The 27,010-nt window shown below is 44.6% G+C and overlaps 1 protein-coding gene across 2 annotated transcripts; it reads left to right on the forward strand.

Annotated features, from left to right (window-relative positions):
- The first annotated feature begins 8,386 nt into the window (after positions 1-8,386).
- Positions 8,387-25,931, forward strand: ELOA (elongin A). Of its 2 annotated transcripts, none has more exons than XM_036745093.1 (11): positions 8,387-8,655; positions 15,199-15,255; positions 16,096-16,214; positions 17,828-19,031; positions 19,440-19,554; positions 20,587-20,739; positions 21,207-21,304; positions 23,236-23,416; positions 23,915-24,026; positions 24,428-24,627; positions 25,767-25,931. In XM_036745093.1, the coding sequence occupies exons 1-11, from the start codon at positions 8,581-8,583 to the stop codon at positions 25,826-25,828; spliced, it is 2,376 nt and encodes a 791-aa protein (XP_036600988.1). In that variant the 5' UTR covers positions 8,387-8,580; the 3' UTR covers positions 25,829-25,931. The 2 variants fall into 2 exon arrangements, with proteins under 2 accessions (XP_036600988.1, XP_036600986.1); XM_036745091.1 differs by having other exon boundaries at positions 8,454-8,655; positions 20,584-20,739.
- The last annotated feature ends 1,079 nt before the right edge of the window (positions 25,932-27,010 follow it).

Here is a 27,010-nt window from a genome sequence, read left to right on the forward strand (position 1 = left end):
TATCTACTGTACCACCTAGCTGTCCCCAAGAAGGATTATACCAGCTTTATTTATAAAGTCTGTTTTTTTTTTTCTCCCTTGGGATCTTTGCCAGTTCCCCTTACTAGAAGTACTTATAAATTTGAAGCAGGATCATTAGTTAGTATAATGCTTGAGCGGTTACAATTCAAAATGGTCACCCTGGGGCAAACCATTCCTGAACCTAGGGGTTATGTTGGTCATACCCAAGATATGGGCTCACATGGATCAGGTCCAATATTGGGGCTGACCCCCATGTAGAATCTGAAAGCACATGATTAGAATGAGAGTTGAAATGCACCGTCCAGTGGAGGTGGTCAGCGTCGTGGTGGAAGACTCACTCAGCATGTAGCAGGAAACAGATTACTGATATCACCAGAGGATTTCAGCACGTCTGCAGTTTGGAGATGAGTAAGCCACCCCAGTCACACCTTTTCTGTGGCTGTGTCAGCTCTGGATATGTTTCCCTTCATGTGTTTTGTTGAAAAAAAAATCTTAACTTTGTGTGTATCTTCCGTGTTCCTTCCCAGGTCATGTATGTTTTCTCCATGTATGTTCTTTCCACCTGCTCTTGTGACAACCTGTGGAAAAATAGACCCTCAGGTTTTCAGGGGGCATTTCATTATTCTATTTGCTATGTTGTTAGATTAAATACCTTTTGGTTGTTTTTTGTGTGTGGGGGGGGGGGGGGAGGAATGGTGTGCAACTGTAAGTAGTAGGAAAGCTTCTTCATCTGATGTCACACTAGATGGTCTGTAAGGTTCTTTCTAGTTCTGAATTTCTGATCTTATGATAAACTGTTGAACACCAAGGATCCCGGTGGAGGGAGGCCAAGGGTTTCCTCTTTGATTATGGTAATAGCTCAAACTCCTATAGCAATTTAAGGTTTAGGGAGCACTTTCTTCAAAATTGTGATGGAGAATCATGAATGTTAATATTCCTGTTCCAAAAAAGAAGAGAAGCTTGGGGAGGCTAAGCTGGTAAGCATCACTGATGGGCCTGGACTCTAGGTTTGCAGACTCCAGGGGCATGAATCCTTTCCCATGAATCTTGATGGAAAGCTCTGCACAGAGAATTTTGTGCTGGAAGTCACCTTAGGCCAGAAGATTGTCAAAAAGAGCCTAAAAGGGACCTTACTGACATCAAGTTTGACCCCTTCAATTTGCATTAAGGAAACATAGAGGTTAAGTGATTGACTCCTAATTACCTAGGCAGTGGTGGTAGTCTTTTAAATAATGTCTCTACTTATTTTGATCACAATTAATAATGACTGAATTTTGCCAGAAAGAGCTGATTCTTCCAGCTTCTTCAGCTTTGTAGTCTGCAAGCTTTTTACATTATGTTGCCCTGGGGCAAACCATTCCTGAACCTAGAGGTCATATTTGTAATACCCAAGATATAGGCTCACACAGATCAGGCCCAATCTTGGGCCTGATCCAAAAGATTATTATGATCTTTGGCTTATGAGCCTGCAGAATTTTCTCTAGGGAATTTCTGATTATAGCTCATATCGAGGTTTCCACAAATGTGGGTAACCAGGTCCCTAACTTCCATACGCAGAATCAAGATAAGTCATTTTCTCAGCTTGGATAGCCTTGATTTCACCCCAGAGAAAATACAGCAAGTGCAAAGCACCGGTACAGGCTGACTGGAGCATACCCTGATGCAGAAAATGCACATGGGATTCAACAGTGGCCATAAAGAATCAGCCAGGCTCTTCTCATTCTCTGGTGGGGCCCACTTTTTCCACAGGGTCCTAAATCCTTCCATATCATGGTTTAAACTCCTCTCTAAGAGGAACTGAACAGGAGGCTCCCAGTGGGGAGGCGCTCCGACATTGGAGGGAGTCTCTTTTGCACAGGGTCCTTACAGTTCCCCCACAACGTGGGCCACCTCTAGTTTGGAATCCCTAAACAAGGGACACACTGGAGCTGTTGGCCTGGCAGTGCCCCATCCCTCCTCCTCCTGGACCTGAGCATCCCAAGCTGCTGGAAGGCAGAAACTGTTAGCGTTGAGCACACAGCATCATGCATGTAGTAGGCATTTAGCGTTTGAGAATGAAATGGAATTGAATTGAATGCACCTGCCAACACTTATGCTCCCCTGAAGTAGCCTTTGAAAACTCGGGGAGGCTTCCATTCAGTGCTGAGAGCTGGAGCATAGGACTTCGTGAATTTCCACAGAAGCCTCGGTTGAGGGGATCTTGGCCTGGCTCATGCTTTGTTAAAGACAGGCAGGCTCAGTGGGAGATCAGCTCGGGAGTTAGATACGTCCTGCATATTCAGGCCCTGCAGGCCTTAAAGTTCTTCCTGTTTAAGCTACGCAGGGGTCTCATCCCCAAATAACACAGAGATGTAGGTGTTACAAGGCATTCAACAAACATAGGCAGTCCAGCTTAGTCAGGTCTCCACTTAAAGGGCTGGTTTATACCCCAAGAATAGTAACTCACTTAAATACTCCCAATTATCTATTATTTCATCAGTGTTGGCAGACCAGAGACAGACTGCAACCCTATCGGTCTTTAGTATACTATCTCCTAACAATAATAATAGCTGACATTTACACAGTACTTTACCGGTTTTGTGGGATTTTGCCTAGGTTTTCTCCATTTGAACCTCCCAGCATCCCTGTGAGGTAGATACCTCAACATTATTGTTGTTTTCCCCACGTCTCCTCTCTTGGTTTTCATGACACCATTCTCTCTCTGTTCTGTCGGAGGGACAGCTCCTTCTTTATCCCCGTCAGCCCCGCTGGGCTCTGCTCGGGGCCCTCTTCTCTTTTTGGTCGACATCATCTTTCTGTCACTCCCCACAGAAACTTCTCTTCCCTCCTGTAGCGGCTTCAACCTCCTCCTTTACCTTCTCTCATCTGAGGACCTCACCTTCTACTTTATTGAAAAAGAAAATGAGGCTATTCAATATGAGGGCCCATGTCTCTCATTCTCTTCATCTCAAAGCCCCTTGATCTCATCTCTTATCTCTCCTCCTTCCCCCTAGTTTCTAAGAAAAAGGGGCCCCTTTTCTGGGTCTCTACAAGTGCATTTGATTCTATCCCCTCCTGTCTTCTCCAAAGGATTGCACCCTTAACCATCCCCCCTTCTCTTCTTAATCTTTCCAGACTGTTCCGGTAAACTGGTTTCTTCCCTACTGACTTCACACATTCTCAAGTCAATTAACCAATAAACTTTTAAACTGTGCTAAGTAGTAGGGATACAAAAAGAGAAGAAAGACAGGCCCTGCCCTCAAGGAACTTACAGTCTAATAGGGGAGACAATAAGCAAAGAAATACTACAAAACAAACAAGCCATATAGTGGATAAATAGAAACTAATTAACAGAGGGAAGGTGTTAAGAGTTAAGAGGGGTTGAAAAAGGGATTTCAGTTGGGACTTGAAGGTCAGTAGGAAAAGTTGAAGAGGAAGAACATTCCAGGCTTGGGATGGGGGAGGGGGAGAGAGAATGTGAATGTGAAGTGTTCTTGTTCATGGAAAAGCCAGGAAGCCAATGGTACTGTCCTATCTTTAAGAAAACTTTCACTAGAACCTACCAACCCCTCGAGCCATGATCCCATATTTCTCTTCCCTTTTTCAAACTCCTTGAAAAAGTCATCTACATTTTCTTTCTCTACTTCTTTTCATTACCCTTTTCAGTCTTGCTTCTTCTCTCCAGAATTACCAGTGATTTCTTAATTGCCAAAACTGAAGGTCTTTTCTCAGTCCTAATACTTCTCAACCTATCTGCCACACTTGACTTGACACTGCTGTCCTGGATACTCTCCAGTCCTGGGTACTCTCTCCCCTCTGGGTTTTCTGGACATCACTCCCTCCTGGTTCTCCTGATACCTGTCTGACCATTCCTTCTCAATCTCCTTTGCTGATTCACCATCCATATCACACTCACTGATTTTGGGTATTCCCCAAGGTTCTGTCCTGGGCCTTCTCTCTTCAGAATCTCATTAGCTCCCCTGGGTTTAACTATCATCTCTGTACAGGTGACTTCCTGGATACTCATATTCAGCCCTGGTCTCTCCCCCAGCTTCAGTATCATATCTCCAGAGGCCTAATGGACATTTCAAGCAGGTTGCCCTAAGGACATATTAAACTTAACTCATCTTCCACTGAACTCATTAACTTTCCTCTCTAAACTCTCCCTTTTTTCAGACTTCCCTGTTTCTGCTCTCTGTCCAGAGTTCAAATGCTTCTTACTCTCCATAGTCCCACCTTGCCATCAATGGCCAAATCCTGCCATTTCCACCTTTACAATATTGAGTTCAGGCCTTTGTCATATTTTGACCTGATAACTGCAACAATCTCCTAATTGTTCTCTCTGCCCCAAGTCTCTCACCACTCCAGTCCATCCTAAACACCACTGCCAAAGTAATTTTCCTTAAGCTTAGATCTGACCACGTGACTCCCTACTCAGCCACCTCTAGTAGCTTCCTGTTGCCTCTAAGAAGGAGGAAACAAGCATTTGTTAAGCATCTGCTATGTGCCAAGCATTGTGCTAAGCGCTTTACAAATATTACCTCATTTGAGCTTCACAACAACCCTGGGAGGTAGGTGCTCATTTCCATGTTACAGTTGAAGAAACTGAGGCAGACAGGTTAAGTGATTTGTCCAGGCTGGATTTGAATGAACTCAGGTTTTCCTGACTCCAGGCCCAGCATGTACCACTGGGCTCCTTTTAGCTTTTAAAGATCTCTAAACCTGGCCCCAGCCTATCTTTCCAGCGTCCCCTCCTATACTCCTTCGGTCTGTTGTTCCTTACATACAGCACTCCTTATCCTGCTTTGTACTGACTGTCCTCCTGTATCGGTAAGGCAAGTGTCACAATATCAATGGTGACACTGCACTCCCATGCCTGGAATGCCCTTCCTCCCAAAATACCTTGCTTTTCTCTATTTTGTGTGTATAATTATATGTATAGATGTATAGGCATTAACTTTATATTGATGCTGCATACATTTTCATATGTACTTGTCTCCACCCTTAGAATGTACACTTGTGAGTAAAGATTTCTTGCAGGTTTCACTGTATTTTCAGTGTCTAGCACTTAGCACCTAGTGGGTGCTTAATAAATACTTGATTGACAACCGGGCATATGCACAGATATTTACATCCCTAATGAACAATCTAATGAAGGGTACTAGGAATATCATCATTTGGAAAAATTAAACTGAACTTTAAAAACCTAAATATCTTGACTGCTATTCACTAACTGGTGAAATGGATTCCTGTACTGGATGAAACATGGATCTTGTACCTTTTCTATGGTAGATACTTAATAAAAATATATATTGAATTAAGTAACATGTGCATTGTCATCTTCCCTATTAGACTATCAGTTCTTTGGGGGCAGGGGCTTGATTTATCTCTGTGGTCTGTAGCACAGAACCTTCTATATAGTATGTACTTCATAAAGCTTTATTGGCCTGAACTGAGTTTTGTCTATATAATTCCAGAGCATTTCCACCCCACAGCTGCTTATCAAGGGCAAAACTCTCGGGCAGTGCCAGGGAATGACCGTGGGTCCATGGGTCTGAAACAAGCTGTCTCTGCTGCTACTGGTCACCATTTTCTCTGTCACAACTGTACCAGGCAGGAGGGGTTCATACCAGGAGCTCTCATAGTCCATAGAGAGCTGGCTTGACCTAATTTGAGCTTTGGAGCAATAGCCCCAGCTATTTTTTTAAAAAGTGACTTGAAAACAAAATAGGGCATTCACAGAAAGTGAGTAAGTCTTACTGAACAGACATTTTCAGACTTTACCATAAAATGATCAGTTGAAGAATCTGGGATTGTAGCCAGAAGAAATGATAGGGCTTGCTTGGTGTAATAATTGTCTGAAAGTATCTGAAGGGTCTTTATATGGAAAGGAATTAGCATTGTTCAGTTTGGGTCCTAAGGCAGCTATAGGAGAATGAGGAAAGATTTCACTTAAGTATAAAGAAGAACTCTAATAAAAATTATTTTTATTTTTTCATCAAATATTTCCCAATTACATGTAAAAAATTTTAACAATCATTTGTAAAAATTTTGAGTTCCAAATCCCCTCCCTCCCACCTCCCCCCTTGAGAATTTGATATTGATTATACATGTGAACTCACCCAAAACATTTGCATATTAGCAAAATACAAAAGAAAATACAAACAAAATAAAACAATAAAAATAAAGTTTAAAAAGTATGCTCCAATCTGCATTCAGATTTTATCAGTTCTCTCTGGAGGTGGAGAGCATTTTTAGTTAGGGGTCCCTTGAAATTGGGTTGGATAATTGTCTTGAACAGAGTAGCTAAGTCTTTCACAGTAGATTATCCACGCAGTATTGTTGTTAGTGTATATAATGTTCTCCTGGTTCTGCTCACATCACTTTGTATGAGTTCATGTAAGTTTTCCCAAGTTTTTCTAAAACCATAAGGAAGAACTAATGACAACTGGAGTAAGTAAAGATAAATATAATGAAATAAAAATGAAACGGGCTCTCTGCTGAGGTAATGAGTTCCTCAGTGTCTCTTTCAGGTATTAACTGAGGTCTCTTCCAACTGTCTTATTTCTGTGAGTCAAATCACTAATTCTTGAAGAAAGATTTAGCTTCCTCAGAAATTGCTTGTGAATTCAAATCTTCCCTGAGACACTTGATACACTTAACTATCTGTGTGACCTTGGGCAAGTCACTTGGCCCCAATTGCTCTGCCTTCCCCCCTGTAAAAAAAAAAAAAGAAATTACTTGTGAAGAAAGTACTCTGTAAATCTTAATTTACAATATATATGTTCATTATCATTATACTAAATATCACAGTTGATATTAGTCCTGAGACCATCATCGCCATATTGTTGAATCTTGACATTCCTGTGCTGAGTTTGAGACCCAGACCCAGTGGCTCTCTATGTCCTTGCCTCTTGGATTGGCAGTGGTTGTGGAGGAGAGGCAGAAATGGCTCACTTCCCCAAGCCCCACAACTAGAGAATCAAAACTCAGCTCCAAGGTGGAGTCCATTGCTTTGTGGCCACCATCCAGCAGCCCCCAAAGAGCCTGTTCAAAGAAGAGACTGCACTTCAGTTCAACAAATGTTAATACTACATGTGAAGCACAGTGTTAGAAAGTGAAGGAGATTCAAGGTCGAGTAGACATGGGGCCAATCTTTCATGGAGTTTATACATTAGAAATGACATTCAGCAATTATTTATTGAATACCTATTCATGCATGGCACTGTAATAGTTACTAGGAATACAAAGGAAAAAAAAAACCCAATCTCTCTCTTTAGGAAGCTTACATTCTCCTGGAAGGGGGACAATGTATACTTGGATAAATACATTATTCAAAACAAATAGAAAGTAAATTCAAAAATAATGGCGGAGGTAGGGTGGAGGAAAGAACAGACTAGTATTGGGGTAGGACCCAAGAATGACCTCCTACAGGAGGTGACCCTTGAACTCCCTTGAAGGCAGCTAGGGAATCTAAGGGACACTCAGGTAGAGATGTTCAGCAGGTAGTGAGTGGTGTAAAAATGCAGCCTAGGAGAGAGATGAGGGGTGGATATATAGATCTGGGAGTCATCTGGGAACTTGTGAGATCACCAAGGGAGGTTGTAGGAAGAGAGAAGGCCTAGGCTGTAGCCTTGGGGTTGGGGGACACACCTAAGGACATAGATGATAATCCAGAAAAGAAGAATGAGAAGGAGCTGGAGAGCAGGGTCACTGCAGAGAGATCAAGAAGCATGAGGGTAGCAAAGACCAGCAGGTTTGGGAATGAAGGAGCAGTTTGTACCCTTAGGTTAAGTGCAGAGGTGGGTCTGCAGGCTGGATTTCAAGGAGTGGAAACAGAGGTGACAAGCATAGACAATTTTTGCTTTGCTGTACCCCCTCTCTGGGTTCTGGGTGGAAAAGGGAGGAGGGGGAAGCAGCAGTGCGGCCCCAAGACCTGGGTTTGAATCTCAGCCCCTCCTGTTACACCCTGTGTGACCCTCATCAGATTCATCTCTAAAATGATGGGACGGAATCCTGCATTATCTGAACGTGCGATCTCAGGAAGAGGACCCACGGAAGGGTGGCCGGGCTTTTTGTTTTGTTTTGTAAGGACGGCAGAGCCCTGGGCATGCTTGGAAGCAGCAGGAGGGCTGACGGGGATGGGGTGGGGGGCAGACCCTGGAGGAGAAGGCCCAGGCCGTGGGTAGGGACCTGGGTCACCCTCTGATCCTCACTTTTGGTAGGACGCAGCGGCGGGGCTCTCGGGTGAAGCCTCGAGCCGAGGCAGCAGAACAGCATGTGCCACTCGCCTCCGGGCCCCCGCGCACGCGCCGGGGCAGGAGCGCACCTGCTCTGGGCGAGCTCACACCTCACTAGCTCGGCCGTCGGGGGCGGGGCCAGAGCACGTCGGGGGCGGGGCCAGCCCTAGGGCTCACTCACCCTTCCCTCGCGGCCTCGAAAGCGCCAGTTCCGCTTCCGCCAGCGCTGTGGAGGCGGCGCGGGAGGTGCGCTCTCCTCTCCCTCGCCCTCTCCCCCTTCCCCTGGCCGTGGAGGCGCCGCGAGCCCAGTCCCGGCGAGGAGGCCGTGCCAGTGACCACCATGGCGGCGGAGTCGGTCCTGGAAGTGGTGGAGAGGTTGCAGTCGAGATTGGCCGGGAACCCTGAGCCAAAGAAGGTATGTCTTGGGCCGGGGCCGGGGTCGGGATCGGGTTCGGGGCAGGGACCGGGCGAGGGGCGGTGCCGGCGGGGCGGGGCGGGGCGGAGCCGGGGGCTCGCGGCCCCGCGGGGGGCGTTGGAGGCGGGGGCCGAGGGGGGATGGGGGGGGGAACGGCGCGAGCCGCTTAACGGTCACTCGGGCACCGGCCTGGTCCGGCCGCCGGGGGAGGCGGCGGGCAGGCGGGCGGCGCGTGGGCCCGGACCCCACTCTCCGCTCCCCGACAGCTCCCCACTAATAACGCCGTCAGCGGCTCGAACCCGCTCCCACTCCGGGAGCGCAGCCCGGGGTCCCCCTCCCCCTCCTGCCTCCGGCGACTCCGGGCTTGGGGATCAGAAAGTTTGTTCTGGGCGAGGGGGCGGGACGGTCGCCTCCGTCCAGCCTGGGTCCAGGCCCGGCGAGCTCTCGGGGTTCCTGGCCTCCGTGCGGGCTTCGCTGGGTTCCTAGAAAGGGCGCAGGCCCTGAGCGGAGCGGCCCCGGGCGGCTGTGGTCTGCGAGGAGAAGTTGGTTCCCCCGGAGGCTCCTCCTTGCACCCCTCCGCTGACGGTGCTCCCGGCTGTGCCCGAGTCTGTGCCGAGCCCCAGGACCCGCTGTGGCTTCGGCGCTCGGCCCCCTCTGCCCCTTTGATTTCTGTAGAGTTTGACTGGGATTCCCAAACCCAACTCTGCTACGGCTTCCGCGTGTGGCCTGGAGTGACTGGAGACTTTTTGATGGCCTCCTTACTTGCTAGTAGGGATCACAGAGAGCACTGACCTTTTTCTTTGCCCCATTCGTGTCACTTAAAAAAAATCCTAATTTGCAGTTGGAATTTTTTTTTTTAATTTTACTATTACAACTGCCTTGGAAGGACCATTTTCTCTAAAGCTCTCATTTTATGAGTGCAGAAACCCAAGACCTAAAGCAGCCTAAAACCTTCTGGGTTTTTTTTTTAGTTTGAATAAAAATATCTTGCAGCTCCTTACTGCAAACTTCATCCAAAAGGCGTTATTTTTTATTAATTGCATTCTATTTTAAATAGTAGCCACTTTTAGAGAAAAGCCGTTTTATTATGTAAGTTTGAACTTACACGCCGCTCCTCACCCCTCTAAAGGTTGCCAGTATAGCACCACTTCTATCCTTTTCTAGTAGTGTACCCTCTGCATACTAAGATGTACATCTAAATTTCTTTGTATAAACAAATTTCCAACTTAATGATCCAAAAGTAAGCTAGTGGTTTTGATGTTCTTTGGCATCATAGCGTGGTATCCTGGCTGGAAAAAGTTTTGGCTTAGCAATTTGTCTTTATATTTAGGATCTAGTGAAATTCACATTCCCCTTGGGTGCCTCAGACCTGTGTGAGCCTGCTTTCCATTTGTCACAAACCAGGTTTTATGCATCTGTGCATGCTTGAAATAGCCTCTGTATTCTGTGTACTAAACTAATTAACTCTGCTCATTCAGAACTCAATTCAATGCAGTTCTTAAGGAAGCCATCTTATTTGGCAGTATAAGTAGTGGAAAAGAGGCTGAAATTGAAGTCTAAGGACCTGAGTTCTAATCCCATCATTTATAGTTTTTAAAAATTAATTATTAGCTTTTAGTCTCTATGAAATATAGCAACCTTGTTCTTTTACACTTAAAAAATTTTTTTTAAACATTGCTCTCAGAAATAGTAAATTTAATAAATACTGATTGAGCCCCTTCACATACTTATTTCTAATGGGCAGCAAATTTGTCTTTATTATCAACAGTTAAGGTTCTCATGTGTGCTTATCACAAAAGACCTGAGATTTCTATGTATGTGGTAGGAGAGCACTGCATGCGTATTTTCAGATTTATAATAGTGATTTTTGTGGGGATGGATGAATTCTGGTTAGCAACATAAACACTCTAAATGGAGTTCCCCTTCCTGACTTAACTAGCTTGTTGGGAGGAAGGAATTCCCTCAATGGTGTACGTGTGGGGTAAGTTTCACTTCTGTTTCATAGCCCTACAAACACCTCTACTTCACTGATAACTGCCTCGTGGGCATAGGATCATCATTGTGTCCTGCTAAGTCAGACCTACCTTTTGCCGCTGTCCCCCACTGCTTACTCCCACTTAGTTTTTAGGAACAACTCTGTGGTGAGGAAAAGGAAACTTCTCACCTCATTAGCATTCTAAGGATAATAGGATTTAGAACCAAAAGGAATGATCTTAGAGATTTTACAGATGAAATAACTGAGGCCCAGAGAAGGGAAATAATTTCCATAAAGTCAAACAGCAGGTAGTAGGTGAGACAGCCAGGATTCAAACTCAAGTCTAATGTCTGTACATAGCTTTAAAATCTTCAATCCATCATTCATTCAGCAAGCATTTATTAAGCACCTACTATGTGTCAGGCACATAGGACCCCGAGTGGGCGGTGGGAGGGTGCCAGTGTCACGGGGAGGGACAACAAAGACCAAAAAAAGAAACAGAAAATTGTGAACTCAGCAGATATATTGTAACAAGGGCTTACTAAACAAGAAGTAAATCTGATGTATCTCTGTGTCTCTTTGTATTAGCTAACACTGGACACAGACTTTGATTTTTGTGGAGAAGAGTGAACCTCTATTAACAGATTCCCCACTCTTCCCAAAGTTTCATAGAGTCAGCTAGGTGGCACAGTGGATAGAGTCCTATGCCTGGGGTCAGGAAAACTCCACCTCAAATTCAGCTTCAAATACTATCTATGTTACCCTTAGCAAGTCACTTAACCTCTGTTTGCCTCAGTTTCCTCACCTGTAAAAGGGGATGATAGCTTCCTAGGGTTGTTGTGAGGATCAAGTAAGATAATAATTGTAAAGCCCTTCACATAGGGCCTGGCACATGGTAAGTAAGCCCTATGAAAATGTTAGTTGCTGCTGCTGTTATGCTGCAGCAGTTCAGGAAAGTGGCTGCTAAGGCACAGAGCTATTTCAGTTTACATTAGTTGGGCGCCTACACTGATGAAGTTGTGGATCTTTGAAATATTGACATTTTGTTAACTACAAAGGTGCTCCCCCAAGTAGTTATAAAAGTTTAAATAGATTTCAAAACGAAGACAGATCTCTAGTTTATATTCTATATTTATATCCTTAGATTGTTTAATCGTAATTCTCACTTTTTTCACTGAAGTGCAATAGTGTACTGGACTTGGTATTTGGTCTTCAAGCAAGTGAGGAGACGATTTTCTAAGATACTTGGCAAGTCATTAGTACTTGGCCATATGTCAGTGACAAGACTCCTTGATGTTCAGGTTTTGAATGGATTTGTTTTAGGCAATGGAAACTGATTTTAGAAAATGAGGAGAAAATTTGTGTCCCATGGTGAAGTATCTGCTAAATGTTTTTCTGTCAGAATGTTGCTTACCCCTAGTCTCCCCAATTTCAGCATTTGTAAGCAGAGACTTGCCTTTGAAATGATCCTTATTCATACTTAGCAAAATGTGTGCGCTGGCTTAACCTTAGAAAGGTAGTAATTACCAACGTCTAGAATTTTGCTGTGTTGTAAATGCCTGTATACTCCTCGGTTGGCATTTCAATTTTATCTGCTTTTATTTACACCTCGTGTTGCGATAGGAGAGATATATCTTTACGGTTTCTCACTTTATTTAGATATCTTGTTGTTTTCCCCAGGCTCTTGTCATAGCTTCTCAGGCTATGTACTAGGCTGATAGTACAGTAAACTTTTACCTGGTACGTTCAGGAACTAGGATGATCTGATTGATCTGTTTTGGTTAGAAAGTTAACATAATACCTACCATGGGTGTCAATTTTCAAAAAATTATAACACATGCACTGAACTCTATTGAATATGATTTAAAAAGCAGGTATCTGTGATGGTATTTCATAGTACCTCAGGGTCACCATTGTGAACATGTCATCGTACCGTGGATGTGTACATATAGATATGACAGTTGAGAAATTCCCGGCTGACAGCATTCTGGATTGACCAGTTTTAGTCTCCTCGTTTGGGGTGCGTTTTTGCCGGTGAACATATTTGTTCCCTTGCAGGATCTGCTGTGACCCACCCTCTGATGGCAGGGGGAAAAAGCATACCTAGTAAGCCTATCTTCATGCATATCCTTAGCTGAAAAGGAAGAGACTATGAGAAAGAGGCCCTTTTTCCTCCATTGTTGGACATAGTGGACTTGAAACTGGCAAACCTCAAATCTCAACTGACCCATAGGGGTTTTGTCAGAAGTACCCCTCTCCCTAATTATTTGGTAGTGGGTTTTAAAAGAAGGCAGTAAACATACCCCCAACACTGGTCATCAGTGTTGTTGGCATTGCTGGGGGCCCAGGAAATTTTGTTCATTAGCCATAGAGACTGAACTATCATGGTGTGATAATGTGGAATTGTTTCAGTGGCATCTATAGTGTTAAGAGGCCAGAGAATCTTTGCTCCATTTCCTTCCATTTGTTACTTGGTGTTGTGGTGGTTTATTTGCATGGTTAATATCCTTATATTGGGGGTGGTAATTTGTCATGTCTCTCAGTTTTCTGGAGATTTTTTTAGTATATCCCTAGTATTCAGGTAAATCAAATCATTCAGATCATTTTTAATCAGTGCTGCTTTAATGGTCTTGTGGGGGTCACAAGTTCACAAAACCACATAGACTCTTTAGAGCTAGAAAGGATTTACAGGTGATTTGAGGCTAGGAGGGGGAAATGATTTACCCCCCTAGTGGTAACAGAGTCAGGATTCGAACCCAGGACTTCTCATTCTTAATCCTGTGTTCTTTGCACTATATCATATTGCTTACCACCTTTCAAAATACAAGCCTTGCCTTTGTATCCTAGGCACCAATTTTTCACTCATTTGAATGTAAAACCTTTCCCTTAGAGAACCACTGTTCTTACTGGTTCTCTTTTTATCCAGTAAGAACAATTGCTTTCTTTGCTTTGTTCTCTATTTGGAGACACACACTTTAGGTCAACGCTGCCATATTTCAATGGAAAGTGCAATGGCCGTAGAATTTGGGGATCTGAGAGACCTTTGAGATCATGTAGTTCAACCTCTTCTCATTTTACAGAGAAGGGGAGGGATATGTTCAAAGCTAAGGTAGGATGCCCAGAAAGCATCCCAAGTACTGAATTGAAAAGCTTTATGTCAGACTTAATGACAGAAGACATATTGAAAATCAGCACATCTCATTTTCTGTATTTAAATGTTAAAATTTTATTCACAAATCTTTCTGAGTTACCTTTTGTACTCTTGTTAGACTTGGAACTACGGTAGGCAAAGAAGGCAGTGGTCTAGGTAGGATATCGAGCTAAGGGGCGGGGGCAGCCCTCTGTAAATACACCATTCTTAATATAGTGGTGCAGCAGGTTTGGAGACTGAGGACCTGGATTTGACTCTGGTTATGCTGCTTATTAGCCATTAGACCTCAGGCAAGGCAGTCTGGCTTCTGTGGGCTTCAGTTTTCTCATCTATAAAATCAGGCTGTGAGGTGAGCTGAATTCCAGTTCCAAATAGGACAGGGTGTTAGAGAACCCCACTCTTTGTCATCGTGGTATTGATTTTGTGATGTTGTATTAGTGAAGGGTAGAAGCCTGGGATGGGAGTATGAGAGGTAATTTTTCAACCTTGCTTAAGGCAGACAGGTGCATTATCCCATGGGATCAAAGATTCAGTTTGGGAAAGAGCCTTAGAAATCATTTAATTCATCCCCTTGGTTTAATAGAGGAGGAGGACCCAGGCCTAGAGAGGGGAAAATGACCTGCTCATTGTAACTTAGGTAGTAAGTAGCAGCATTGTAATTCTAACTCAGATCCTCTGACTTCTCACTCTGCATTCACTGTGTACCACACAGTCATCATGTCGTGGGTACCTATATAGACAAAGATAACAGTGACCAGCATGCGAGACAGGAAAAACTAAATAAGAGCTGGAGGAATATGAACAGGCTGGGAATCGAGGGAGCATTACTCATAAAATTGGAATTAATTGCTCAACAAAGTATCTCAATTAATTGAGTCCCAGTTATGGTGAATACTGAGATGAATAATAATAACTTAAGTGTGTATAGGGGTAATAGTTTACAAAGCACTGTCTTCCCAGGGGCCCCACAAGGGAAGGAAAGTGAGAAGAAAAATAAAGAGAACTTAATTTGGTTCTGCCTGCTACTCAGTCATCTTATTATCCATTATTAAAAGAAAAATTCTATTAATGCAGATGAAATTTCAGCAGGAAACTACTCTTTGCCTGTGCCTACCTACCTTATTTTGAAAAAAAAAAAAAAGCATTTAGAGAGTGACTGCTTCCTGGAGGCTCAGTGCCAGTTCTCTGAGCCCCTCCTCTTCCTTTTTTCCTCTGCTGCCAGGCCTATGTGGCATTTTTCTGTAATTGATGCTGTCTTGCTCTTTTACCAAGTCTGGGGCAAAATACTAAATGTCAGTAGAGTTGATGGCTCTTTCAAGTATATTCTGTAGCATTGTTATTTCAGGAAAGGAAGTTTTCATGTGTTCCAGTGAATCAGATTGAAATCGTAACTGTCAATTTTTCTTTGTCTCTGCAGCTACTAAAACATCTGAAGAGACTCTCAGATTTGCCTATCACAGTGGACATTCTTGCGGTAAGAGAACCTTAACAACCTTAAATCTTCCCATAAAAATAATAGAAGAACCTACCTGACAAGAGAGAGTATTGGTAGATACTGACAGGAAGCTCCTTGAGAGCTTTTGTATTCCTGGCACCTACTGCATTGTCTCGCATACACTGGGCACTGGGTAAAAGCTTGTTGAATTGAAAATAAAAGGGTAAGAGGACATTTCCGTCTGGCAGGCAGGGCAGTGATGGTGTTAGTGTGTCCATTCTGTAGAAGAGGAAAGAAATCTAGAGAAATGAGAGAACTTTGCCAAATTTACGCCTTCATTTGACACTCATTCGGCAAACATTTATTAGTGCTTATTGAATACATTAGAACTTTTTGGGGTGCTAAGAGAGATAGTCCTTCATTTCCTGGGGATTACTGTTTAGTAGGGGAATATGATCCATAGAGAACACATAGTATTACATGGTACACTCACTAGAGTGTACCATTAGGGAATGGGGGAGAGTGTTAATATGATAATAAATGGCAAACCTGGGACTTGGAACACTAGTCTTTCTAGTACGTAAGGTCAGTTAGACTTTTCCTATCAAGTTCACTGTGGTCTTTTTGCTTTGAAAAGCCTTTCTGGCACTGAGTTAAATGTTATCCCTCACCATAGAATGGAGTTTTGCTACTCTGTGTGATCAAAGATTTTAGGTTAAGAAATTAAATATTAAAGAAATTTGTCAAATGAGTTTTTGATAGGTAGGAGTGTTTGGTAAACATATGATGGTAGTTTTTACCTCAGAAAATCTGAGGTCTTTTGAATCTGGTGTAAATTGGGTTTAACCCCCTTTGCTGGTTTCTTCATATATTTTACAGGAAACAGGTGTTGGGAAAACAGTGAATGGCTTGCGGAAACATGAGCAAGTAGGAGGCTTTGCCAAGGACTTAGTGGCCCGCTGGAAGAAGTTAGTCCCTGTTGCTCAGGAGGTTGAAAGGTAAGAAGATGTTCTTTACCCATACTACTTCATGGCAGATTCTGGTGCCCAAGAGTGCAGAAAGGCTCATCAGGTCATAGATTTACAGCTGAAAGTAACCTTAGAGGCCACCTCACATATACTTGTTAGATTGAATTGGCCCTGGTCCAACCCCCTTATTTTTATAGAGGAGACTTGTCTAAATGTCAGGGGTAATAGGTGCTCTGACTCCAGATCCAGCACTCCCTTTTCTATCTTCTCTTTTCCTTCCTCTTTGTTTCCTTGTTCCCAGTCCTGATGTGAACCCCACAGTGGTTCAGGTAGTCAGATCTGAGAAGAATGGCAACTGTCCTGATTCTGGGACTTGGGGACCCTTTTCTATCTTCTTTCCCAGGAATGGATTTTTTGGCCTGTCTCCCAGTCTGAAAAGAGAGGCAGTGGTATTAGGAATAGAAAGCCTGTTGGTAATTGGTCTGGTTTGAGATTGGTGGGGTGGGTATGATTGAGGGTAGGCAGATACATTTGAGCTGAAATTTCAACAGTTGACTAGAGAATAACCTGTGCATGGAGGATTGGGTGCTTATATAGACTGCCAAAGGAAAGAAGCAATCTGAGATCCCTCTAATTGTCTTTTATCCTTACTCATCACACCTGTACCTGTCTTATATCAGTCCTAGCTATGTGCAGTCATCTCTTTTGTCTCCTCTTTTCCTCAGGTGCTCCCTGCTCTAATCCACCCTTAACACTGGTGATCAGATCTTTTTTCCAGATAGATTTGGTTATGTCACTTTGTGTTGGTAGGCAAAATGGGCTCCTTAGCACTTAGTTCAACAAGTGCCCTTGAAGAGTTTGGCTTTTGTTCCATTTGAGTAATTCAGTGTATTTCATTGAGCCTTACTAGGTGCTAAGCCCCAGGCCCAAACCCCTATTAGGTGTGGAACCTATGTGGGTATGGATTGGTGACTGGGGTGGGGCCCAAGGTGGGGCTGGCTAAGGGGAAGTATTAACTCCAGAGCCATGCCCTATTAGGTGTTAACCTAATCTATGTGGATGTGAACCTCCCAGGGTCCTAAGGGGAGGGGCCAACTCAAGAACCAATCACCAGAGCCTAAGCTCTGGTCATTCAGATGACATTTGATGACATCTGAAGCCCTGTAAGAAGGGAGGACAGAGACTCCGGGCAGCTGTAGCTAAGGAGCCCTCCAGCTTGTAAACCCGGATGCTGAGACTTTGTCGAACTCTGGTAACTATGTATTGGGATTTGAATCAGACAAGGTCTGTCTGTTGATGTTTGTAATTTGTTTGTAATTTGCTCTGAAGTTCAGGGTTCTAGGTTTTTCCCCTGAACAAAATGAATGGTATTTGTATGCTGAATTAAAGTAAGCTTGCCAACCCCTTCACTTTGCTTTCCTTAGTTAAGCAGATCAAAAGAACCTGTGCTGTTGGCAGCTTTCTGGGTGCTGGCTGTGGGTGGATCTTACACCCCCACAGAAGGTGCTAGCTGGATTGTTGAAACACACTTAGAGCCTTTATGGATTTTGTCACCCCCAACTCCTTGTCCCCTGTTCTCTACACAGGAGATATTTGATGAATGTTAATGAAATGATTTTTATTTCCTCTTATGTTTTGTTTAGGAATATTGAGCCTGAGGAGCAGGATGTCGAGAGAAGTAGCTCTAGAAAACGCCCCCGAGATGGTTTTCCCAAGGAGGAGGAAATGGAGGTGGACTATCGGGAAAGCTGGAAGGCCTCTTGTAGCCAGCCACACAGTCCTGACTGCCGGGAGAAAAAGCACCGGAAGCTCTCCGAGGTGGAGAGAATGCCCAAGGCCTCACATAGTGGTGAAACAAGAGATGAGAGAAAGCGATGGAACAAAACCTCCCCATTCTATGCCTCAGATCATGAGTTGTCAGACAGTAGTCATGTTCACTCACCTCAGCCTTCCACAAGCCCTCAGCAGTTTTCCATGGACTATGATCAACCCCAAGAAGAAGAGGAGGAGGAGCAGCTGGTGTCACATCGGAAAGTTGGCAAAAGCCATAGTCATGTCTTTCAGGACCGAGGGTTAAATAGCCAAGAGAGACGCTTGGGTGAACCCCAGGATAGAGTCTCTGTGAGTCGGAGCAAAGAGCACAAGACTTCACAGAAGGAGAAGCATCGATTGGATACAAAAGAGGAGAAGACCTTTAGTTTGGGTCGAGAAAAAGTGTCTAAGACTGCTTCTCGAGAAGAGGGCCGAAGGTCTCCCTCAGGAACCAGTTCCAAGGAGAAGCAGACATTGTCTAGTACTGTCAAGAGAGAGAAGGACAAAGAGAGCAGCAGCAGCAAGAAGAAGTTATTACCTCCCTTGGAGGTGACTTCTGTCAACCATATGAAAAAAACAAAGCACAAAGATGCACAGAAATCCAAATCGGAAAAGACCAAGCTGAGTGTGGACAGCTTTGATGTGGGAAAATGGGAGGGAGAATTTTCTCCCAAGCCAAAAGAGAAAGGGGGATCTAACAGCTTAAAGACGCGGGAAGGGAAATCCAAAGCCTCTGACTCAGACAGAAAACCGTCGAGTCACTTTGCAGGGGCTGGGGAGACAGATGTGGATGATGACTATGAACAGCCCACCATGTCTTTTGAATCATACCTCAGCTACGATCAGCCCCAGAGGAAAAAAAAGAAGGTTGTTAAAACCACAACTGGGGTTCGTGCAGAGAAAAGTCACAGTAAGCAGAACGGTTCCAAAGCTGATCATAAAAACTCTAATAACACTGTTCAGAAACTCCCTAAGATGAATGAGAGCAAGACAGAAAAGCAGCATTCTGGAGCCAGCTCTGCCAAACTGAAAAAGGTAAGAAGGAGGGGTCGTGTCTCCCCAGGCCTGACATCTGCTTGTTACCAGAGCTCAAGTGGGTTCTCCTGGACTCTCTCTTTTGTAAGGCTTTAAAGATTGAGGCAAGTTCTACAAGTTCTACAAGACTCATGGATGTGGTCTTAGAAATGTTCCTTCTCCTTGTCAGGGTCATTTGGGGCCTGGGCTTCATAATTTTTTGCTTAATGCCCACATGGATTTTATGGAGGAGTCACTCATTTTTCTGAGTGTCCAATAGTGAATCTCCTGCTGCAGTGCTGGAAGAGGGAATTTATTGAAGACCTTGGGCATGTGCTTACTTAGCCATTTATTTCCTCAGGGAAGAAGGCTACTCAGCCAATTCGGAACATATGTTTGACTGAAATGACTAACACTCTCATTCTGCAGGTGTCCACTGATGTGACTCCAACATTACCGGACATCCCCTTGCCTACCATTCAGGCCAATTATCGTCCACTTCCTTCTCTTGAACTGATTCCCTCCTTTCAGCCAAAGAGGAAAGGTAGGTTCCCTGTGTGGGGATGGGAAGGTTGCTTCAGTATGGAGAAAGACAAGGATGAGAGTTGAAGCATTAGTTGAGGTTCTGAAAAGCTAAAAGTGACTTCTTGGCTGCTTCATTTTCTTTCCAGTGTCTCCCAGAATCACTTTCGAATTTGAGATTTGGAGGGGATCTTAGCATTTCTCTAGTCCTGCCTCTACGTGAAAAGAACTCCCACAACAGCAGACCCACCAAATGAGCTCCAGCCTTTGCTTAAAGACCTCCAGGGAGGGAGAGCCCACCTGAGGCAGCCTAGTCCAATTTTGGAGAGCTCTAATTGTGAGGGATGTTTTTCCTGACATGCAGCCCCTTTAAGCTTCTATGTAGTGTAGCCAGTTGTGTCTAATGGAGCCCAAAAGAACAAATCTCCCCAGTCCCTCATCCATGTGACAGCCCTCCAAAGACTTGAAGACATCCTGCTGTCCTATTCCCTTTGACTTTTCCCCAGCATAAATGAAGAGCATTATAGCATTGCCGTCAGTAACTAGTGCTTTCGTTTCTTTGCCTGCCAGCTGTCCCGTCTCCTTTCAGAAGGTCCTTCAGTGTGCTGGGAGGTTTCCATACTAGAGCAAAAAATCAGTATTTTAACTTGGGCCATTTTGTTGGATGGGTATGATTTGGCAAAGCAGTTGTGCTTGTTTTGGATGTTTGAGGATGTGGGGTGGGGAGGTCTTTTCTAGCACCCAGGGTTAATTTATTACTGAGATCTAAACTAATAGAAGATTCATTAGTCTAGTTTGGTCTGAGATCCTCCTGCTCCCCAGAAGAACAGGAGGCCATTGAATGCAAATCCTGGGCTGCACGTGGCTCCTTTTCTCTAATGGTTACTACACTTGTCACTAATGGTTTCGTAGAGCTGCTCTGAACAAAGATGGTCCTGCTTTTCAAATGATGCAGGCCAGTGAAGGGTTAATCTATATTTTTGTGAATGACATATTTTGAAAGGAAACTTTTTGAGAGAAATTTAGTTTTATCATCTCTTCTTTTCTATAGCAGTCTCCTCACCTCATGAAGAAGAGGAAGCTGGATTTACTGGACGTAGGATGAATTCAAAGATGCAAGTCTATTCCGGTTCTAAGTGTGCCTACTTACCGAAGATGATGTCCTTGCACCAACAGTGCATCAGAGTCCTCAATAATAACATAGACTGTGAGTAAACTTGATTCAGCCTTGGGTATTGTCTGTGATGGAGCCCATCTCTAAGCGAGATGCTTTGTGCTTATGGCTAGGCCTTTCTTCATTCTGTTCCTTACATTTGGAATGTCATTCTCTCCTCTCCTCTCCCCTGCTCCCACCCCCCCCCCCCAAGGTGTGTTCATTTTCTCCTCATCCTCCTGAGCCCCAGTCCAGTGCTACAGGAAGCTTTCCTTGATCCCTTTTCTCTCCCTCCCCAATTCCCAAGTAGGAAGTGATTTCTTATTCATTTGGTTTCCTTATCACTTTATATTCTTGTGTTGTAGTTAGGTGTATGTGTCTTATCTCCCTATTGAAGGCAAGGACTGTCTTATTTATGGTTGCATTTCTCCCAGCCTCAAGTATGATACTTTGCATATAATACATGTTAATGAGTGAATCTCCAATTCACTTCACTCCTGTTTTTTTTTTCTGTTTTGTAGCAATCTATGAAGTTGGGGGTGTTCCTTTTTCTGTACTTGAACCAGTTTTGGAAAGATGTACTCCTGAGCAACTCTATAGAATTGAGGAGTGCAACCACGTGAGTTTCTCCTTTAGGTGTGGGGGGTGGGCTAGGGTAGCAAGTCTTCAGTGTTTTGCAGTCACTGAATAATGGCCTTGTTTCCATTTATTTGCTGTTTCTTTAGCACATGTAAGGGTTCAACAGGCACTTGCTATTTTCTCTGATCTCTGGCTTGGCTCAGGGGCTTCAAGTGAGCATGTGTTCAACACCTGCTCCAGTCATTTTCAGTAAGCCTCTGGGGCCAGAATCTAGGTGGGATTCAGAGAGAGGAAAAACATGCTTACTACCAACTCTCCTGGCACCCTTGGGCTTGCCTAGTTACAAAGGTCAAGGGAGAATTCTGCCACCAGAACCCCTGGGGTGAAGGGAAGCAACATTTGAGTTTGACATCCAGTTACATTGTGGTTATTGGAAAGAATAATATAGGTCAGATCCAGACCTGTCCAAATTATTTTATCATCAAGTAGATTTTACTTATAATCATTTTGAGACAGTCTTTTTTTTTTTGCATTAACTATTTCACTTAAAAGAGGATGAGTAAAGTGCCTTTTAAAACAGCTTCCTCCGTAGCACTGATGTCAGAATAGAATGTAGCTAATGTTGAGGCTTTGCTTAAGTGGTTATGTACCTCATCTCTGCCTCTTCACAGTTACCTTGATGAATTAGCAGAAGCAGAGCTCTGGAGTCTTTTGGAGCCCCGAGCTTTGTAGTGATTATTTGTAAGGTCCCAAGGGCAGGGGTTGGGTTGTCTTCTTTGTGCTGAGAGCAGTGGAGAAAACAGACAAAAGGTGGAGTGGAAAGAACACCCTGACTGGGAGCCTAGCTTTGCTGCACACTATTCTGGTGACTTTGGGAAAGTCACTGAACCTCTTTGGGCATCCGGTTTCTTTTCTCCAAATTGAGAACTTAATTCACATTCAGTGTATGTGCAGAGCACTGTGCTAGGTCCTGGGAGAAACAGGAAAATTAGACAAGGCAGTCCTATCTTTATGGAATTTAAGTAAAGGGGGAAGGAGGGAAAGAAATAAATATTAAGTACCTGCTGTGCGAGGTGCTGTGCCGAACACTTCATAGTTGTCTCATTTGTCCTCACTACAATCTTGGAGGTAGGTGCTCTTATCATCTCTCTTTTACAGTTGAAGAAACTAGGGCACCCGGAGATTAAGCGGGGCCTGGGTGAGGGTAGGAGACCACCACCACTGATAATTGTGATCTGCAGCCTTACTTGATAAGCATGTAGGATATCAGGTGCCATTTGAGTTCTGAGAGGGATCGAAGGAGAGAATCCTTGCGTTGTTTCACCTAGGTGGTTGTGAGAATCAAAATACGGTGTTATAGCATAGGATAGTATGTGAGCTTCAACAAGCATTTATTAAGCACCTGCTCTGTGCAGGGGGCTGGAAGCAGGATTCATCTTTGGCCTCCAGGAGTCTCAATTTCTGGGGAGAGGAGAAGGTGGAGATAAGAAGGAGGCAGCATGTGCATGGCTAAGGAGAGAGAAAATGTAAACAAGCCAATCTGTGGGCTGAGTAGTAAAGTCCTGAGAGCCAGGAGAGGAGGGGTGGAGGCAGGAAACAAGAGTGTCACATAAGGGGGGAACTTGAGCAGGGGCTAATGTGGCTGGAGCACTGAGTGCCTGTGGCTGAGTGACAGTTTGGAGCCAGATTATAAAGGACTTTGAATGCTCACTCAGCAGGAGTGTGGCATGGTCAGATCCCTTTGTAGACTAGAGCACCTTATACAATATGTGAGGTGCCATGACAGATATTTATGTGTAGGTAGTTTATGCCAGGAACAAAATGTTGTCCCTAGCGGGATGAGCAGAGCTCTTAACCTGGGGGGAAAAAATTTAAACCTACATACATACTGCTACAGTCATCAAAAAAGTGTTTGGAATAATCTGTCTTGAGAAAACAACATTTCTAAAAGTCATTGTGTTTTGGCTTCAGGTATTAACTGAAGAGACTGATCAGCTGTGGAAAATTCACTGCCATCGAGACTTTAAGAGAGAGAGGCCAGAGGAATTTGAGTCCTGGCGGGAGATGTATCTTCGGCTCCAAGATGCTCGGGAGCAGCGACTGCTCCTCTTGACCGAGAACATTCGATCAGCTCATGCCAACAAACCCAAAGGTAAAGAGGGGAGGGGAAAGGGCTAGGAGATTCAGGATTAGGGGGAGTGGCCAGTCATCTGGCTTCAGTCCATGTCAGGCCCATCCACAGATTCTCGTGCCACCCACGTGGTGGCTGCTGTAAGTAAAGGGAGGTTTCCAGAGTTGGTCATTTATTAATAAGCTAATGTCTTCTCATGTCTTAGAACAATCTCAGTCTAACGGTGACAGTTGAAGAGAAGTCAGGTTTCAGCTCAATATAAGGAAAAAGTCCCCAACAATGAGAGCTATCTGAATGTTAGGGTGTTGTCTTGGGGGAGAGGTAGCAAAAGACCCCTTTCACTTGGAGTCTCCAAGTGAAAGAAGTATCAAAAACTGGATGACCACGTGTGAAGGAAGTTGTCAAAGGGATCCTTGCTTGGGGACGTCTTAAGTCTCTTCTGTATCTTAAGATCTGTGACACCAAAATGAGAGTCTTCGTGTCCCCAAGCCCAGGAGTGACTCCTCTGCTTCCCTGTAGGCCGACAAGCAAAGATGGCCTTTGTCAACTCTGTGGCCAAGCCGCCTCGTGATGTCAGAAGACGACAGGAGAGATTTGGTACTGGAGGAGCAGCTGTTCCAGAAAAGATCAAGTAAGATCCTCTCCATTTGTGATTGCCACCATGCTCTGGTGGGTAGCCAGCCACCCAGCAGAGTGGTGACCAGCATGGAGGGAGCCAGTCACCTTTCCTCCCTGGGTGTCTCCTTGTCTGCAGAGCGGGGACAGTGTTTCTCCGCTGACTTCCCCAGGAACGTTGAGGAAAAGGAGCTTCATAAAGGCCAAGTGCTGTTTGGTGCTGGCCACTGAGTGCCACCCAGAGGATCTTTACCAGCTCTTGGTGAGCTGAAAAGTGTAGTTAAGAGATGATTTGTGTGTTTATGGCCAAGGTTCTCAAAATGGAAAATGGAGCAGACAGGAGAAACCCTTCTCTGAGCACTGCTTGGCAGTCCTTGACTCTGTGCTCTTATTCAGCTGCTGGGTCTTTTCTTGTAGGATCAAACCTGCCCCATACACCTCCAACAGCAGCTACACCTGCAGCAGCAGCAGCAGTGGTGGCGGCGGTGGCAGCAGCAGCAGTTATAACAATGCCGAGGAAGGACAGCTGTACGATGGCCCGAGCACCAGCAGCGCCCACTCTGCCTCAGCGGTCAGCAGCACAGTGTCTTACGATCCTAGGAAACCACCTGTAAAAAGTGAGTCACAGCAGGGGTGTGAGGGAAGCGTCGGACCCCTCATCTTTTCTGCCTAATGTCATGTGGGTGGAAGTGGTGGTCCTTAGCACAAGGTCAATGTGTCATTTAAAGCTCTGAGCCTCCTTTTCTTCATCATTTGGGGAAGATGACCTCTTGGATCCCTTCCAGCTTTAAATCTTAAAAAGAGGATCAGACTAATTGGGAACCACAGGGTTTCAACACTTCAGCCACTGGGGAGCAGCTCAGTCCTACCTTTGGTGTCTTGACCTTTGGTAGAATCTGACGGCTGTTAACTCAATGAGCCGTCTGATTATTTTGTCATATGATCATAGATTTAGAACTGAAAAGGGCCTTGGAGGCTGTGTCGTCTTCCCCTCTCCTTTTACAGCCCTGCCCTCAGCTGCACAGTCAGTGAGTGGTGTGGAGCTCATGCCCTGGCACCACATGGTGACCAGCGGGTTTGGCTCTTTGATTCCTACAGGTCCTCACTGAATTTTCCCTATTTGTGTCTTTCATTGGCTCTTACAATCATAGAATGTCGGAATTAGAAGGGACTGTAAAGGTCCCTGGATGAAGACAGTGCTTTGACATTTAATGGGATAGCAGTTTATTTTTAATGTTAGATATTATTGAGTTTTATAAAAGGTGTGCTGGGTCGGGCAAGGGGAGAGGAAGGTGGTTAAAACCTGGAGCTGGTCTCACAGTTCCATGTCACAAAGCAGGCAAAGGTGGGAGAGGAAAGTTAAGTCAAAGTCAAGATCTCAGAATTTCATAGAGAATAGTTGGTCATGGAAGAACCAGGGTGATTTGATCCTGGGGTTTTTTCTCCTTTAGTGTATTAAGAAAAATAGCATAATCTGCTTGAAGAAACTTTGAGGTGGGATCTGGATGCGAGAGTCAGGCCTCTGGTGCTACTTAGCTACGTAGCTCATTTCTCAGGGGCTTCCTCATGTATTTAAAGTGGGGTGGGGCTGAGGGATAGACAGTGGTCTGGATTAGGAATGTCCATTTTTAGCACCGAAATTCTAAGTCTTAAGGGCCCTTCCAGGTCCACGAATGTGCTTCTCGGTGAATTGGAGAGGTGAGAGATGGAAGCCTTCAGTCGTCAGGCCTGACTTTCTTTTTCTTCTTTCTTGTAGAAATTGCTCCAATGATGGCCAAGACGATCAAGGCATTCAAGAACAGATTCTCCCGGAGATAAAACCTTCCCCAAAGATGGGAAAAGAGAAGGGGCTGGTGAGGAAGGAGGGGAAGAGGGAGAATGAAGCTTACAGAGGAGTTTAGGATATTTTGCTCCATGGAGCCAGTCGCTACCACATGCATCTCCAAAACCTGCCCAAGGATTGACGGACCCATTTCTCCAGGTTTAGTGCCTGTAAACTACCTGCACACAATTCCTGCCTCCCTGCCCAGAGAGCACTTGAGACTTTATAAGGAAAGATGTGAAGCCTTGGGCCTCCCAAGGATTTTAAGGTCAATTCAACCTTGCTAGAAAACCTCTTTGTAAACTATGAAAAATAGTTTTAATTAATAAATATTTCCCCAGATTGTATTTATAATACCCCCAGTATTTTTCTGCCTTTCCTCTCTCTCTCTGCACACACACACACACACACACACACACACACACACACACACACACACACACACACACACACACACACACACACACACACCCCTTTACATTGTTTTAGGCTGCTTTCTTTCCTAGCATTTGGATAGAATGCAAGTCTAGTCAAGGCCAGAAGATCCCCTGAGCTTGGCCCAGCCACCACCTCTTCTTAAGGTGGGATGCTGTTCCAAAGGGAAGACTGGCCCTCTTTGTGCCCTCCCCCCTCCCCCCCCCCCCCCCCAGCCTCCACCGTGCCTGTTGTGTGTGTTGGCAAAGCCTTGGGAGTCCTGGGATGCTCCCTTACCAGGCAGTCTGTTTCTCCCTGGACAGCACTAGGATCTTGAAACCTGTTAATGTGTTCTTGTTTGTTAACCCCAGGTGGGAGATTTTCCTGGTGTTGCTTTTCAGTTCCTGTACAGATGCTTATCTTTCATTCTCACTTATTGTTGTCATCAAATAGTATTTATTAAGGCGCTTATTTGGAAAAGTGATGGACTCTCCTCAACGCTCTTAATCTGTCCTGTTGTGCTTTACTTGAGTATTAGTGCAAGACATACATCCTGGGGGAGAAACCTCGATTTGCACAGCCTGTCGCTTCCCATTCTTCCCAAGCAATTTCAGAATTTCCCATTCCTGCCTCAGACAGTTTTAAAAGATTTTTTCTTTTCACTCTTTCCCTCTGCTCAAGGGTGGAAACAGGCAGCTACATGTTTCCAGATTTCATATAGCCCAGGAAAAGGTTTCTTGCTTTTTTTAAAGTTAGGCACTTTA

Source organism: Trichosurus vulpecula, chromosome 2, assembly GCF_011100635.1.
Source record: "Trichosurus vulpecula isolate mTriVul1 chromosome 2, mTriVul1.pri, whole genome shotgun sequence".
NCBI lineage: Eukaryota > Metazoa > Chordata > Mammalia > Diprotodontia > Phalangeridae > Trichosurus > Trichosurus vulpecula.

Coding starts and splice junctions, on each gene's coding strand:
- ELOA (XM_036745091.1), top strand. CDS start 8,581: ATGGCGGCGGAGTCGGTCCTGGAAGTGGTGGAGAGGTTGCAGTCGAGA. Junction 23,417..23,914: donor TCATGCCAACAAACCCAAAG/GTAAAGAGGGGA, acceptor GCTTCCCTGTAG/GCCGACAAGCAAAGATGGCC. Junction 24,027..24,427: donor GCTGTTCCAGAAAAGATCAA/GTAAGATCCTCT, acceptor CTTTTCTTGTAG/GATCAAACCTGCCCCATACA.